The sequence below is a fragment of the Hemitrygon akajei genome, chromosome 11, assembly GCF_048418815.1.
Source record: "Hemitrygon akajei chromosome 11, sHemAka1.3, whole genome shotgun sequence".
Lineage (NCBI taxonomy): Eukaryota > Metazoa > Chordata > Chondrichthyes > Myliobatiformes > Dasyatidae > Hemitrygon > Hemitrygon akajei.
Window position 1 is genome coordinate 153,871,496 of NC_133134.1, and position 18,229 is coordinate 153,889,724.

The 18,229-nt window shown below is 39.0% G+C and overlaps 1 protein-coding gene across 1 annotated transcript in view; it reads left to right on the forward strand.

The window, feature by feature from the left end:
• Positions 1–15,367, forward strand: part of LOC140736150 (transcription initiation factor TFIID subunit 4-like) — a 114,289-nt gene extending 98,922 nt beyond the window's left edge. Inside the window, exons 12-15 of the mRNA XM_073061978.1 lie at positions 64–189; positions 6,569–6,625; positions 7,049–7,174; positions 13,758–15,367. Coding sequence (XP_072918079.1) covers positions 64–189; positions 6,569–6,625; positions 7,049–7,174; positions 13,758–13,922 — 474 coding nt within the window. The 3' untranslated portion in view covers positions 13,923–15,367. The remainder of the gene's footprint in view (positions 1–63; positions 190–6,568; positions 6,626–7,048; positions 7,175–13,757) is intronic.
• Positions 15,368–18,229: the final 2,862 nt, after the last annotated feature.

An 18,229-nucleotide genomic window follows, 5' to 3' on the forward strand; every position in this document is an offset into this window, starting at 1 on the left:
GAAGATTTTTTTTGTCACCACTACTGCAAACAACAAATAATTTGGATTACCTTTTGACTTTAGGAGGATGACAGGTACGAGCAATTAAGTGATGTAAGGTCACAGCTGAAGTTCTTTGAACAACTGGATCAAATAGAAAAACAGAGAAAAGATGAGCAAGAAAGGGAAATTCTAATGCGAGCGGCAAAGGTAGGCCACATGTCATGCATTTTAAAGAGACTGTCGTTACTGCAATTTAACAAAACTCAAACATGGCTAGGCATTTTTTGTTCATTTTTTAAAAATGCTTGGTATAGTAGCAGTTACGTGTACTTTGCTTTTGAAATTCAGTTCCATTGAAATCAATGGAATCATAGTTTGGAACTGATGTCCAATGATACTGTTATTTGTACATTAAGCATGTGCAACAAAGAACAAAATTTTAATCTCTAGTTCCATAAAAAAGGGGTTTGAGCATTTCTTGTATCCGGACTTATAACCATATAACAATTACAGCACGGAAACAGGCCATCTTGGCCCTTCTAGTCCGTTCCGAACGCTTACTCTCACCTAGTCCCACTGACCAGCACTCAGCCCATAAACCCTCCATTCCTTTCCTGTCCATATACCTATCCAATATTACTTTAAATGACAATACCGAACCTGCCTCTACCACTTCTACTGGAAGCATGTTCCACACAGCTACCACTCTCTGAGTAAAGAAATTCCCCCTCGTGTTACCCTTAAATTTTTGCCCCTTCTCAACTCATGTCCTCTTGTTTGAATCTCCCCTACTCTCAGTGGAAAAAGCCTATCCACGTCAACTCTGTCTATCCCCCTCATAATTTTAAATACCTCTATCAAGTCCCCCTTCAACCTTCTACGCTGCAAAGAATAAAGACCTAACTTGTTCAATCTTTTCCTGTAACTTAGGTGCTAAAACCCAGGTAACATTCTAGTTAATCTTCAATGTACTCTCTCTATTTTGTTGACATCTTTCTTATAATTCGGTGACCAGAACTGTACACTATACTCCAAATTCGGCCTTACCAATGCCTTGTACACTTCTCGTTCAATGCTAAAGTTGCTGCTGATTACACATCAAATGCATATACTCACAATAGCAGCCATGAAGTATTTGTTCATATTTTTTTTTATCCATTGAGGCTAAATAAATCTGTGACCACCACAAATATTTAACATTGCAGTTATGTTAAGATTGCTTTTAAGATGATTTAGCATTTTGTGCGCCACAGTCCCAAGGAGACACTGCATTGTGTAGCGGGAGAGAGAGTTTAAAAGAAGTGAGTGGAGGCAGTCAGCACATTTTGCACACCGCAGTCCTGAGGAGACAGTGGATTGTGTAGAGGGAAAGAGAGTTTAAAAGAAGTGAGCGGGTACATTCGGCACATTTTATACACCACAGCCCTGAGGAGATACTAGAATGTGTAAAGGGAGAGGGAGTAAAAGAAGCAAGGGGGGCAGTCGGCACATTTTGCACACCACACTTCCCGAGGAGGCATTGGACTGAGCATAATTAGGCACTTGTCAAGAGCCAATGAAAAGAAGTTAGGTTGAAGCAGAGTGGCCATTGTGTGAATGGGCCAGTGTTAGTGGGGAGTTAAGGCTTTAAAGAGGAGAGACGTTTGCCATAGCTAGATTTTTTTTGTTATTTATTCTTTCTTTCACATATAGAGCAGTGGGGATGCCAGACAGGATACTGAAATTCTCTCCTTGTGGGATGAGGAGACCTCTAGTGTCCTTGACGACTACGCCTGCAAGAAGTGCATCCAGCTGCAGCTTCTAACAAACCACGTTACAGAGTTGGAGCTGGAACTGGACAAATTCTAGATCATTCAGGAGGCTGACAGGTTGATAGGACATAAGGGGAAGTAGTTAAACCCACGGTGAAGGACATAACTAATTGGCTGATCATCAGGAGAGAGAGGAGTGGAAAGGGATAGGCAGCCAGTGCACAGTACCCTGGTGGCCATCCCCTCAACCACAGTAATACTGCTTTGGATACTGTTGGGCGAAGGGAATGACCTAGCAGAGGAAAGCCACAGCGGCCAGGTGTCTGGCACTGATTCTGGCTCTTGTGACTCAGAAGGGGAGGGGGAGAAGAGGATAGCTGGAGTGATAGTGGATTTGTTGATTAGGGGGAGCAGAAAGGAGGTTCTGTGGACAAGAATGAGATTCCCGGATGGTTTGTTGCCTCCCGAATGCCATGGTCCAGGACATCTCAGATCGAGTCCACAGCATTCTTAAGTGGGAGGGTGAGCAGCCAGAGGTCGAGGTCTGCATCATTACCAATGACATGGACAAGATGGGTGATGAATGAGTTCAGAGAGTTAGGTGCCAAGCTAAGGGACAAGACCTCCAAGTTTGTAGTCTCAGGATTGCTACCCATGCCACATGCTAGTGAGGCCAGAAATAGGAAGATCATTCTGTTTAACACGTAGCTGAGGAGTTGGTGCAGGAGGGAGGGCTTCAAAGGTTTGGATTATTGGGCTTTCTTCCAGGGAAGATGGGACCTGTACAAAAGAAATGGTTTCCACCTTAACTAGTGGGGGCTAATATTCTAGCGGGAAGATTTGTTAGTGCTGCACAGGAGGCTTAAATTAGACTTGCAAAGGGATGGGAACCAGAGTGCCAGAACAGGTAGTGGAGTGGCTGTAGAGAAACATGTTAAGCCTACATACAAAGTCAGGAATTAAATGGTCAAGCACAGTGGTATGGAGCTGCAAATATTTCACTGCAAAGAGTAGTGTTGGAAAGGTGGAGGAGGTTAGGGCATGGATCAGCACGTTGAATTATCACATTGTAGCCATTAGTGAGACTTGGTTGCAGAAGGGACAGGACCGACAAATCATTGTTCCAGAGTTCTGTAGTTTAGACATGATAAAGCAGGAGGGATCAAATGGGAAGGGCTGACAACTACCCCTGCAAGTAGTGCATTTAGCTGCAGCTTCTAACAAATGTTATTGAGGAATTGGAAAGGGTGGCAAAGGTATACTTGGTAAGTGGGAGGTTTTCAAAAATGAAATACGGGGCAATGCAGAAACAAGGTTATGAACCCTGTGCAGATTACAGAGGAGGAGGTATTTGCTGTCTTGAGGCAAATTAGGGTGGATAAAACCCAGGGCCTGACGAGGTGTTCCATAAGACAAAGGAGCAGAAGCAGGCCATTTGGCCCATCGAGTCTGCTCCGCCATTTTATCATGAGCTGATCCATTCTCCCATTTAGTCCCACTCCCCCGCCTTCTCACCATAACCTTTGATGCCCTGGCTACTCAGACACCTATCTATCTCTGCCTTAAATACACCCAATGACCTGATCTCCACTGCCGCCCGTGGCAACAAATTCCACAGATTCACCACCCTCTGGCTAAAAGAATTTCTTTGCATCTCTGTTCTGAATGGGCGCCCTTCAATCCTTAAGTCATGACCTCTCATACTAGACTCCTCCACCATGGGAAACAACTTTGCCACATCCACTCTGTCCATGCCTTTCAACATTCAAAATGTTTCTATGAGGTCCCCCCTCATTCTTCTAAACTCCAAGGAGTACAGTCCAAAAGCGGTCAAACATTCCTCATATGTTAACCCTTTCATTCCCCTAATCATTCTGGTGAATCTTCTCTGAATCCTCTCCAACGTCAGCACATCCTTTCTTAAATAAGGAGCCCAAAACGCCGCCTTTCTTGTCCCGATCCCTCAGTTTCAGTGGGAGGCAAGTGCAAAAATTGCCCTAGCAGAGATATTTTAAAGTTCAAAGTAAATTTATTATCTAAGTACATATATGTCACCATGTGTAACCTAGAGATTCACTTTCTTGTGGGCATATTCAGTAAATTTATAAAATAATAACCATTACAGAATCAATAAAGACCACCCAACTTTGACCTTCAACCAGAGTGCAGAAGACAACAAACTTTGCAAATATAAAAAAAAGAAAGAATATATAAACAATAAATATCAAGAACATATGATGAGTCTTTGAAAATGAGTCCAGTGGTAGTGAGAACATTTCAGTGATTGGGCACTTGAAGTTATCCCCTTTGGTTCATGAGCCTGATGGCTGAGGGGTAATAAGTGTTCCTTATCCTGGTGGCATGAGTTCTGAGGCTTCTATATCTTTTTCCTGGTGGCAGCAGTGAGAAGAGGGTGTGTCCTGGGTGGTGGGGGTCCTTGATGATGGATGCTGCTTTCTTGTGACAACATCTCATGTAAAAGTGCTCAACGGTTAGGAGGGCTTCACCTGTGATGAACTGGGCCATGTGCACTACTTTCTGTAGGATTTTCTGTTCAAAGGCATTGATGTTTCCATACCAGGCTGTGATGCAGCCAGTCAATATACTCTCCACTACATATCTGTAGAAGTTTGTCAAAGTTTTGGATGTCATTCTGATCTTCGCAAACTCCTAAGGAAGTATAAGCACCGTTGTGCTTTCTTCGTAATTGCATTTACATGCTGTGCCCAGGACAGGTCCTCCAAAATAATAACACCAAGGAATTACCAGTTGCTGACCTTCTCCACTTCTGATCCTCCAATGAGAACTGGCTCAGGGACCTCTGGTTTTCTGCTCCTGAAGTCAATAATCATCTCCTTGGTCTTGATGACAAGGTTGTTGTTGTTGTTGATTAAAAGATCCTTAGCCATGGGTGAGGTGCTAGAGGATTGGAGGATAGCTAATGTTGTTCCAGTGTTTAAGGAAGGCTCTAAGAATAAGGCAAGAAATTATAGGTTGGTGAGCTTGACGTCAGTAGTGGGAAAGTTATGGAAGGTTTTCTAAGGAACCAGATATACTGCATAAATGCTTGGGTAGATGGAGACTAATTAGGGATAGTCAACATGGGTTTGTGTATGGTCAGTCGTGCCTAACCAGTCTTACAGAGATTTCGAGGAAGCTACCAGCAAAGTTTATAATGGAAAAGCAGTGGAGGTTGTCCACATGAACTTTACCAAGGTTTTTGGCAAGTTCCCGCATGGGAGGTTGGTTCAGTCACTTGGCATTCAAGATGAGATAGTGAATTGGATTAAACATTGGCTTCCCGAGAGAAGCCAGAGAGTAGTAGTAGAAGGTTGTCATTCTGAATGGAGAGCTGTGACTAATGGTGTGCCTCAGGGGTTGGTGTTGGGTTCGTTGTTGTTTGCCATCTATATCAATGATCTGGATGATAATGTAGTAAACTGGATCAGCAAATTTGTGGATGACAGCAAGATTAGGGGTGTAGTGGACAGCGTGGAAGACTATCAAAGCTTGCAGCGGGATCTGGATTTGACCAGTTGGAAAAATGGGCTGAAACATGGCAGATGGAGTTTAATGTAGACAAGTGTGAGGAGGACCAACCAAGGTAGGTCTTACATGGTGAGTAGTAGGGCACTGAGGAGTGCAGTAGAAAAGAGAGATCTGGGAATACAGATCCATAACTGCTTGAAAGTAGTGTCGCAGGTAGACAAAGTCATAAAGAAAGCTTTTGGCACACTGGCCGTCACTAATCACTGTATTGAGTACAGGAGTTGGGATGTTATGTTGAAATTGTATAAGACAATAGTGAGGCCTAATATGGTGTTTGTGTACAGTTTTGGTCATGTACCTACAAGAAAGATGTAAGTAAGATTGAAAGACTAGAAAGAAAGTCTGCAAGGATGTTGCTGGGAATTAAGGACCTGAGTTCTAGGGAAAGGTTGAATAGGTTATTCCCTAGAATACAGAATACTGAGTGGAGATTTGATTGAGGTTGGGTGAGACTACAACCAGAGGTCATGGGTTAAAGATGAAAGGTTGAATTGTTTAAGGGGAACATGAAGGCAATCATCTTCACTCAGAGGGTGGTGAGCGTGTGGAACTAGCTACCAATGTAAGTGGTGGATGTAGGGACGATTTCAACATTTTAGAAAAATTTGGATATGTACAGGAATGGGAGTGTTGTGTTGGGCTATAGTCTGAGTGCAGGTCAATGGGACTAGGCAGATTAATAGTTTGGCACAAACTAGATGGGCTGAAGGGTCTGTTTCTGTGCTGTAGTGTTCTATGAATCTATGATGTGCACTGCAGCCATGTTGCATTCGGATGGAGGAAGGGAATGTTAAAGGTGGAGGAATGAGTGCAATTCAAGCTGGTTGATTGTTCCAGGATTGGATTAAACTTCTAAAGTTTGAATGAAACATTACCATCAACCATCCATGTACCTTGGATGTATACCTTGTTCCCACCATCTCCAAACTGATCAATTATAGAACCAATTCTTAGTACTTTTAAACTTCTGACTTTGGTCACTTAAGTTACTTTGAGTTATACATGTATGGGAATGGAGTAGAAACCAAACAAAGCAATTAAGTGTACAGTAATATTAAATAATCAGCAAGTGACACAACCTTTGAGTCAGATCCGTATGTCAGTAAATTGTTGCAGCTTAAAACCTAGAGTTAATGTGAACTTTAAAGGATACAGATATTTGAATGTTTACTAGTCAGTGGTTTTCAAGGATATTATATAAAATATTATTAATCTCAGCTGCAGTATATTGTACTTCAAACCAAATGCTCCTGGACATTTATCATCTTTTTCTATTTCATCATCAGTCTCGCTCCAGACAAGAGGACCCTGAACAACTAAGGCTAAAACAAAAGGCCAAAGAGGTAAGAATATTATAGTCAGAGTAAGTGTTTGTGGAACAATCCATTTATCAGTATAATAGTCAGTTAATTTAAAATTTTAAAACTCTGTGGAATACAACTCCAACAGTGATGCTTGTATTTCTAACATTAGACTTAAACAGCCATAACATAACCACCAAATAACAATGGTGTGTAATCATGATAGATCAAATCCATAAATGGGAAAAATAGTATTAATATTTGTATAATAAACTTTTTGTGTCATAACAAACATGGATAATTCTAACAATTTCTAGAAGTTAAATTTTCAACTAGATAAAACTATTGTTTATTGAATTAGGTGTCTAACAATTTTTTATGATACATAGAAACTTAAGAAAACCCATAGTAAGTTGGAGGAGTTGAGCTCTTTGATCTAAATAATTGAATCTTCTTCAATTCTAGATGCAACAACAGGAACTGGCTCAAATGAGACAGAGAGAAGCCAATTTAACTGCGTTAGCTGCCATTGGTCCCAGAAAGAAACGGAAGGTTGATTCACCAGTACCGGGGATTGGAGCTGGGGCAGAGGTAACTGTTACTTATCTACAGAAGTATAATTTGCATTATAGTGTTGTTACAAGAAAGGCCCTTTGTAATAATGATCAGTGAGGCACAGAGAATCTGTATTTACCAACAAGTAACTTTTATAGTTTCAACTAAGAAGCATGTATGTTCACAAACTATCTACCTGTGTGCATCCTACTAGAATCCCTGACCCTCCATGAACAGTCCACAAAAAGAAAAGGTATTACCTGAGAAAGAAGTCTACACTGGCCAAGTGTTCCTCATGGTCCTGATCTCCACGTGTCCATGAAGCCGTATACAATATCCATATCTTCCATATCCATGATGGTTGGTCTCTAGTTGCTGGAGAGCTATCACCCATGCGTATTTGAAGCTCTTGACTCCTATAGTATTCCTCATCAATTGAACTCTTGGATCTCCATCCCGTTGCTCAAGGTCACTTGACCTAACTGGGTCACGTTCTTTACTAGTCATTGTATAGGGCTGCAAACATTGTTTCATGGCTTTGTCCGCCCCCACCTTGTGACCTTGAGACTTTCAACTCTAACTGATCCAAACCAGTTAAATGAGGCAACCCAGACAGAGTTTTACAAGATGGCAGATCGCTTCTTTGGTAGGTCTGGCATTTTACATAATAAGTAGCTGCTGCTCCGAGAATGGGCTCAAGTTTAGCAGGTTGTTACCTGAAGTTCCTTGTGTTGACATTCAATTGCTCTGACCAGAATAAATTCAGAGTCCACACCATTTACATAACAAATAGCTATTTGTCCATGAATGGTCTCAGGTTTAGCAGGTCATTACCTGAAGTTTCTTGTGTCCACATTCAATTGCTCTGATTAGGTTATCCCAGAGCAGGAATCAGTTAAGAGTTCACAAAATGGAGGAAACAAAGACAATAAAAAACACAAAATGCTGGCAGAACTCAGCAGGCCAGACAGCATCTATGGGAGGAGGTAGTGACGACGTTTCGGGCCGAAACCCTTCATCAGGAGTCAAAGACAATTGGTTTGTCTGCTTCCCTGTCCTTGATTAGACTGTAGGCTACGTCTACACTACGCTGGATAAATCCATAACGGAAGCTTTTTCTCTTCGTTTTTACCCTCCGTCCACACTAAAACAGCATTTTCATCCCCCGAAACTGGAGCTTTTCAGAAACGCTTTCCAGGATGGGTATTTTTGAAAACGCTGCTCAGATAGATCAGTGTGGACGGGGCAACCAGAGACTTCTGAAAACGCTATCAGATGGCAGCGTGCTATTTCATTGTTTTCTTGAAGACAACCTAACAATTTCAAAACAGACGGCAACGAGACTGAAGCCAGAAGAGTTAGAAATGTACTCACCAAATACTTTAATCCATAACTTACTGAATAAGTAAGTATGCTGTACTCACTTTGCCCTGTTTTCTGTCCTTGCTTGTATGAAGGTGGTTTACCTATTTATGCAAGTACTTCTCTGACAATAGATGTGTAACAGCCTAATGTAACATTGTATGGAAATACAAGATAACACTGATGCAGACATGTTTTACACATTTAACAAGGTGCTTTATTAATGCAACAGAGCTCGTCAGTTTTTCAATTTCCGTCGTCAGCCGGATCATACAGTCCGTGAATTCCTTGTCGGTTGCCTCCATACGCTTCAGTACTTGTTTTTTAGGCAATTTGTTTTTTTTAAAACTTCTAAATCTTCTGTGCGAGAGCCAACAGCTGCCCGTCGTTTAAGTTTTTCTAGTCTGTAACTACACAAACGTGCACCGTCTTTCACGGCGAGATTCAACACCAAACAGCGCTTCTTTTCGGTAGATGAGCCCTGCGCATGTGCAGGAGGAGGAGATTCGCCGAAATCTCCATTTCAATGTGGATAGAGATACTTTTAAAACCGCATAGTGTGGATGCCTGTCGTTTTTATGCGAAACTGGTGTTTTCAAAATTATCCAGTCTAGTGTGGATGTAGCCTGTAGTTTCTTCTGGCCAACAGTGTCATTCAAAAGTTAGAATCACAAGAACCTGTTCATTGAAAGTTATAAGGGAAAAGTTTTTTTTTAAGCAGTCAAGATTTCAAAAGAACATCAGAAACAGGAGCTAGATCATTAGGATATCCTACAATTTTAACATTCAACCAGATCCTGGTGAATATAATGAATACCTAAGGGATCTTGGGGTTCCAAGTCCACAGCTCTCCAAAAGTAGTTGCACAAATTAAAAAGGTAATAAAGAAATGTATGGCATCCTTGCCTTAAGACCATTAGACATAGGAGCAGAGTTAGGCCATTTGATTCATCTTTATAGATGAGACACTGAGTCTGAGAGTTAGGGAGTTATGTTGCAGCTTCATAAAACTCTGGTTAGGCCACATCTGGAATATTACGTTCAGTTCTAGGTGCCCGTTATGGGAAGGATGTGGGTCTTAGAAGATTATATACCTGGGTGCTGTGTGAAATAGAGAGCATTTGTTAAGTGAGGTTGGACAAAGTTTGGCTATTTTCTCTGGAGCAGCAGAGAGTGGGTGGAGACATGTTTATAAAATTATGAGAAGACATCATTGTCTTTTTCCTAGGGTCGAAATGTCTATCATCAGAGGGCATGTATTTAAGGAGAGATGGGTTTAAGGAAGAAGGAGATGTCTGAGTCAAATTTCTTCCCCCCCCCCCCCCCCACATGGAGTGATAAGTATTTCAAAAGCTCTGCCTGAGCTGGTAGTGAAGACTAATACGATAGAGGCATTTAAGAAGCTTTTAGATGGGTTCATGAATATACAGAGAATGTGAAGTCTGTGTATGGACATTGTGTAGGCAGAAGGGCTAAATTAATTAGGCATTTAATTACTAGTTTAATTCAGCACCACATTGTGGGTCAAATGACCTGTTTCTGTGGTTATGTTCTGTGTTACAATGAAGAAGTATCTTTTTGTCTGAATGGCCAAACCCTTACTTTGAAGCTATAACATGTCAACCAGGAGAACATCATCTTTCCTGTCAAGCCCCATAAAAATCTTGTATACCTCAATCAGATCACCACTTGGTGTTCGACAGTATATGTCTATTGTTATTAATCTTCCCTCACAGGACAAAAGCACACTACCTCACCCTAGGATCAATCTAGTGAACCTTGATAGCTTTCTTCCAATCGCAAGTATATCCTTCCTTAGATATGGAAACCAAATCTCTACCAGTATTCCTGGTACAGTCTCACCAGAGCTATATATGATTACAACTAGAGGTTCATACCCTTGCACTTAACTCTTCCAGATAACTTGGTGTAATGATTGTTAACTTTCAGAGATTCAACAGCTGAAGTTCTAGTAGTACGGTAATGTTTAGTATGTGTCCCGGGTGTTTGTTAGAGAGGTTTTCATGAAGATCTAATTTTCTAAATGTGAAATATGTGCAATGCAATCAGGGTCCTCTTTTCATAATCCTGAATAGAACTTCAGGAGTATCCAATTCAAGCTGATTGTAATAGGAAGATGTTTATTACATAAAAAGAATCATTTTGCATAATGTACCTTGATCATATTACAACAGAAACTCATTCCTAACTCAAATTCATTACACTATAAGAAGGTGAATACTCTTTAATTTGAGATTAATTATTTACTGGTATCAATTAAGTGAATCGCCAGGTTTGTTATTATGAAGGTATTTACCTATTATTTTTATTTTTCCGGTTGTGTTATATAATCATTGCTATTTTTAGTGCATGGTTCAAAGCTAATGCAAATAAGTCATAAGTGTAAATCACAGTTAATCATAATAGTATAAAGTGGAACAAATATAAAGCTGATTGTCAAAATCACAAGCTTAAAAACACCTTTCACTCTCACAAAATGTAGAAGGAACTCAGCAAGTCAGGCAGCATCTTTAGAGAGGAATGGCTGAAACATCGACTTTACTCCCCTCCATAGATGCTGCCTGACACGACAATTTTCTCCAGCCTTTTCTGTGTGTTGGTCTGGATTTCCAGCATCTATAGACTCTCTTGTGTTTACAGTATTTTTACCTGTGAGATCCAGTTTCCACCTTGTACAACAGTGCTAATGCCTTTTGCTTCTCGGCTTCAAATGAGTTTAAGTGATAGACATCATGAAACAACAACAAAATATAATCTTGCATTAACTGAAAAATAGCAGAACAAATAATGTGATCTAGAATTTGAAATGCCACACAAATGGTGTAAAATCTCTTTGTCTGAATATGTCCCTTTGGTTGTGTCACTTAGAATCAACAGTTCATTTCATTTCATTTTTCCATCTTTCTTTTTCTTTTTATATCTTTTTATTAATTTTAAACAAGCATAAGAGAAACATAGATACAGAGAGTTTGAGAATACATAATTAATAGGTTAAAGTATAAATACAAATAGATGATAATCCATATATAATAACCTCCCAAACTCATAGTGATTATGAAAAAAGGAGTAAATAAGAAAAAAAAACCCTCCAAAAAAAACCTAACATGGGCCATTGCATTATGTCAAATATACACAGCAGCGTTAATAACTCCGTACCTCCATCCAAATAATTAAGGATAATAAAAGTAAGGTTTAGGAAAAGTCAGTTTAGCGCATATGAAAATGTTGAATAAATGGTCTCCAAGTTTCTTCAAATTTAATTGAAGGGTCAAAAACAATACTTCTAATTTTTTCTAAACTCAAATAAGAAATAGTTTGAGAAAACCACTGAAATATGGTTGGAGGATTAATTTCTTTCCAATTCAATAGGATAGATCTTCTAGCCATTAACGTAACAAATGCAATCATCCGCCAAGCTGAGGGGGATAAACAACTATTATCCACCACTGGTAAACCAAAAATTGCAGTAATAGGATGCGGTTGCAATTTAATATTCAGAACTTTTGAAATAATACCGAAAATATCTTTCCAATAATTTTGCAAACGGGCAAGACCAAAACATGTGGGTCAATGAAGCAACTTCAGAATGACATCTTTTTATTTCCATCTTTCCATCTTTTTATTGATTTTCAGTAAAACAAAATACAAATCAGCGAAGTTTAGCAAACAGATAATACAAAAGACATATAAACAGCAATAAAGAAAAGTATATATTGTCAAAATCAAATAGGTATAATGTTACGCTGTTATATATACACAATATAATCAAAAAACCACAACTCCTCTTAACAGATTGTAAAAAAAATTGGAAAATTTATTTAAGGAAAAAAAATACACTAAACTAAATCAACCGTTCAGTTCATATTTAAAAAGCAAACATGAGGAAATCTGCAGATGCTGGAAATTCAAGTAACACACACAAAATGCTGGTGGAACACAGCAGGCCAGGCAGCATCTATAGGAAGAAGCACTGTCGACATCTCGGGCTAAGAAGGGTCTCAGCCCAAAATGTCGACAGTGCTTCTTCCTATAGATGCTGCCTGGCCTGCTGCGTTCCACCAGCATTTTGTGAGTTCAGTTCATATGGCTCTTTTTCCTAATGCTTCACTAGTACTTGGTTGAAAAATCTGGAAATCTAGAAGTCATTGAATATAAACATTTTATTATTCTTCTTCTGACATCCTAGCTGAGATCAACATACTGCTTGGCTTAATTTTTCTATTAAAGATAATGATTAGATTATATTTATCACATGTACATTGAAACATACAGCAAAATGCATTATTTGCATCAAATCAAATCAGCGAGGATTGTGTTGGGGACAGCTCGCAAAGGTTGCCACGCTTCCAAAGCCAGCATAGACTGTCCACAACTCACTAACCCTATTGAAATGTGGGGGAAAACCAGCGCACCTGTAGGAAACCCACGTAGGGATGGGGCAGAACATACAAACACCTTACAGATGACAGGAATTGAATCCCAATTGGAGATCCCTAGCACTGTAACGTAATTGCATTAACCGCTATGTTACCACACTGCCCCTTGTCCAATTTATTCCTTGGATTAATAGGAAAACTTAATGGAAATTCTGGTCATAAAAAATAAATAGTAAAATTCTGATAATCCAGCACCTTCAGGACTTTGGTGTTGGACACACAGATTTTCTGGGTCATTGGATGTTATTCTGTTTCATCAACACATTTAGAATCCACATTTTTTTAAAGGTTCAAGATAGTTTAATGTCATTTCCTGTACACAAGTGTAAGGAACAAAATAATTATTACTCTGGATCCGGTGCAGTGCAAAGCCCCCCACAAAAGATAAAGAACTCAATAATAATTTTAAAAACACACCATAAATATAAATACATAAGATATCTTGTATACATGGATTGTATGTCCAATTTTAAAGTGATGCTAGGCAATACATAAGGTGACTGATGGGAAATAATAAGGTAGTGGTGGAGGTGTTGAACAGCCTTACTTCTCGGGGTTAGTTTCTGTTTCTGAGTCTGGAGGCCCTGGATGTTATGTGGCCTCCTCCCTGATGGGAGTGAGACAAACAGTCCATGAGCAGCATGGGTGGGATCCTTTATGTTGTTACTGGTCCTTTCCTGGCTCCTTTCTGTATACATGTCCTTGGTGGTGAGTAGGCTGGTACCAGTGATGCATTGGGCAGTTTTGTCGACTGTTTATTTACAATGGAACATAAGACATTACCTTTTCTTTTGCTTCAGGGACCCAGTACGGGCGGGACACCAGGTGGCTCAGGAGTTGGAACAACCAGACAGTTCACAAGACAACGAATAACAAGAGTCAACCTCAGGGACCTCATCTTCTGCTTGGAGAATGAGCGTGAGACAAGCCATTCACTAATGCTATACCGTGCATTCCTTAAATAAACATCCTAGGTTGATTAGGTTTTTTTTGACTGAAACAACCTTCTGCCATTTCTTTTTCTTTGCATTTTTCTGGGAGAGGAGGGGAGGGGAAGAGAAGAGAAAGAGAGTTGGAGCCCAGCTGGAATTCTGCGCAAGAGAATATTTGGAAGTTCAGCTTTACATTATCTCATGTTTTTTTAAAGTTTTGAATCTTATTTAGAAGAAAGGAATACAGTGAGACCTGTGGATACTTTATTTATAAAATAAAAACATCTTATCACTTCTCATCTCCTGACTGAGTGGCCTTCTTGCCAAACAAGCCATATTTGAAAACCTATCCTGATTTCACCAGTGTATAATTTGCCACCTTCATGGCAGATTCGTAGCAACTTGAAACGTTGAAGTATTCTGTTTTTCAATCATTTGGCTTAGAAGACTTTGAATTCAATCAGTCTGAAACTGATGACCTTGCATTATTCTACCTTCAAGGGCATGGAGCAAAAAATCATTTTCATATTTTCCTGATTTTTTTTCCATCATTTCTGTTCCTTTGGCTGTATTTTTTTTTCCTCACGTTAGCTTTTGTAGATGTATGGTTTGTGAAGAGTTAGGAGCGTTCATTCAGTGATAACTCTACAGTTCTCACCATGTGATTTGCATGTCAGAGGGTTTAACTTCAAAGCCTTCACGAAGGATTTTTTTGTGAATGTTATTGGGCATTTGTAAAAAGAAAAATGCTTTTTTTTATTTGATACAATACATGATGCCGTAAAGGATTTAAAAAATAACTTTTCTGCATAAATATACACTTGCACTGTGTTGGCTATCTAGCTAATGTAAAACTTTAGTTTAAAGAAATTTAAGAAATGGTGAATTGTGAAAAGGATTGTTACCTGGTATGAATCACGTGTAGAAAACAATTTGCTGGTGTCTATCAGTGAGCTAATAATTTGTACATAATTTTGGCACATAACAAATTGCTATGTAAACCGTAATTATTTTGGTAAAAAGACTGTATGCAAGCAATGGGCCTACTTAATGGTAACCAGAGCAATGTCCCTTCTTTGTATCTATTTTTTTATAAAAAAAATACTAAATTTTTCTTTATATTTTCAGAGGTTATTGTATTAAATGATTGTCTATCAATAGGACATTATGATTGTAAATACTTTTGCTTTCTTTGTGTGTAATTTTATGTTGTTAAAAGAAACATTTAAGATGCTATTAAGCTGATGAGTTGTGTGTGTAAACTGAAAACTAATCAGTATTTTTACCAATGCCTGAAAACTGTTACGCCCTTGGTCTTTTACAAATCCCGTCTTTCCATTTTTCATGTAAATTTTGCACAGTTACTTGTTAATATGTAAATATTTTACTTTCAAAAAAAGGAAGTTTTTAATTACTATTGTTTTATATAGGATTGAAAGAGAATTAACTCCTTTATTAAAACAATGAATTTATCTGTATTTTGTTTACTGTCTTTCCTTAATCTTTTAAAATGGGGACACCTTACGGTAGTTTAGCGGTTAGCATGACGGTATTACAGCTTGGGGCATCAGAATTTGGAGTTTGGTTCCAATGCCATCTGTAAGAAATCTGTATACCCTTCCCATGAAATGTGTCTGTTTCCTCTAGGTGCTCTAGTTCAAAGACATATCAGTTAATAGGTTGATTGTCATTGTAAATTGTCCTGTGATTAGGCTAGGATTAAGTAGCTGGGTTGCTGGGTGGTACAGCTCATTGGGCCGGAAGGGACTCTGTATCTCCAAACAAAATAAAATTAAAATAAGACCACAAGACATAGGAGCAAATTTAGACCATCCGACCCATCAAGACTGCTCTGCCATTAAATCATGGCTGATTTATTATCACTCTCAACCCCATCCTTTTGGCTTCTGCCCATAACCTTTGATCAATCAAGAACCTATCAACCTCCACTTTAAGTACGCCCAATGAGTTGACCACCACAGCCATCTGTGGCAATGAATTCCAGACTCACTATTTACTGGCTAAAAAAATTCATCTAATTTCTTAGAGGCTTGAGGGAAAAAAAAGAAACTAAACTGTTATGCTTCAGTTTAAAAAGAGTGAAAACAGGACTGTAGTTCAGCCTTGTCACCTAGCATCATTGAGATTTTCTGTGGCCTTGCCAAGTAAACAAAGGCCATTTCTTCCTAGATTTTGCATGTAGTTTCAAATTAGAAAAATATACTGATCAGTAACCCAGCACTTTTTTAATATAATATTTAGCTCAAAGCCATTATTAAAGGGGACAAAAGGAAGTTAGGCATTAATCTTCCTAACAAACTCTTACTGTGTGGATTAGGCTAATTGGACTATCTCATTATATTAGAATTGCAGCAAAATCACTTTGTTATTTCACTTAGAGGGATTGTTATCCATCTAGCAATTATGTCTCAGTAATTCCAATTTTCTGTAGTTTTTCCAGCTATCTAATCTTCATTTGAGACAGTTTTTTTAAACAATCTAAAGCAAATTGGAACAATCCAAACCCAGGATAAGGCATTTTATCTAGAAGTATTAAAAGTAGAATTCAGTTTCGAAAATGGATTGTAAACGCCCCAAATGTTTAAAGATGTAAGCGTCTTGAGACAAATTATGTATTTCTGTACTTGAATTCCTTTTCACTTTCAATCTCAATTGAGCTATTACATCATAATAACTTAAAAAACGTACCTCTTTAGGACATGTTCCTGTCTTTGACATCTAGCCAGCAGTTTGCCTTCCTAATTTTTATTATCTAAAATCATGATGATGAATTGAAAAATAAGTGGGATTTGGAACATAGTGAGTTAATTTTTTAAATTACTGTGGTCTAGTGTGGAACTTCCACATCCCCACATAGAAACAGGTGGTGATCGAGAGAAGGAGGTTGAAGTTCCTCTAAAGCAACTAAGGAATTTAAATTTGGTCAATTAAAGTTGGGGGAGGGTGATCAAGAGCAAGGATTTTGGTAATGATGGTCATGCAGCTATTAAGTTTTTACAAAAACCTGTCTACAGGAAATAAGGAAAGGATCTTTGCCCGCCTGTTTTGAAGGAAGAAGAGGACAGCCTTTCTGCTGGCCAGACTGTAACAAATGTCTGTCACCCACCACTATGCTCTTACTGCAATTAATGATGAAGACACCCACCCTTTGTGAATGGATTTTAAAATACTCAAGTTGCCTTCAAGAAGCACTTTTTTTTTGCAACAAACCCTCATCCCACCCCCCCCCCCCCACCGCTGACTCACAGCTCTCAAAGATTCCGAAAATACCAAGCTTAAGAACTAAATATTGCATCCATATTGTCAGCAGTAAGTCCAAGATGAACTGAGTGATGGACACTGGCACTCCATCGCACCGGCACTGAAACCTGAATTTACTGGAAGTCTACAGTTTTACACTTCCACATTGGCCAATTCTGCCACAGAACTGGAGTTCCCCGACATTCTGAATGGAGATTCCTCACCAGCAGATGGGGAAGGGTTAGTTATTAAATTTTACTTTAAATTTTCTTAATTTTTCATGTATTTGCATCAATTGTATTAATAATCTTTAAAACAAGTGTTAAAAGGTATGCACCCTGGATTTCTGAGGGAGGAATACACCAGCTAAGACCAAGGTGCAGTTCAAGGTCTCCGTAAACCTCACCACTCAATTCCCACAAGTAGAAATCAGTGCAGCTGGCCCATGGAAATGCAAATCGGGTTGAGGCTTGCAGCAGCAAGATGAATCTAAGTCAATTTGGCCAAACGATTCAGTGGTTATTGATCAGACCATCAAAGAACAGTTTCAGTAACCTCAGTCCTTGTTGTACCCAATCAGTGCAAGTCTGGCCACAGGTTCCATCTTGAATCTTTTTAACAAATGTATCTATAAATGTGAACATGTCAAATCATTGTCTATATAAATAGTGTGATCTGTTTCTTAACCTCTTGTATCAAGTGGCTCACAGTCTGCACTGATCTGATGAAGAGCAACTCAGTATGCACAACTGCGTTGTGTGATTTCAAAAGCTGTAATTGCTTGCACGTATGAATGAGGTTTGTTGGCTAATAACACTTCCTTTAAGATAATTAAATGTTTTGGTATGTTTATTGTTATAGATGCCTTAAAGTTCTTAAAGTATTTTGGAATTTCATAGGGTAGAAAGGGAGAGGGCCCTGGTGCCCCCTCCCCATTTTTTTGTTAACTGTTACCAGATGTGCCCCATTTTTCATTGATATTGAAGTTAGTGTACTTTAAAAAAGGAGACTGCATGGCTTAAGGAATTAGTGGGAAAGTAGAGTTAAATGTGAGCTCCCACAGACATTGTGAACTTGTT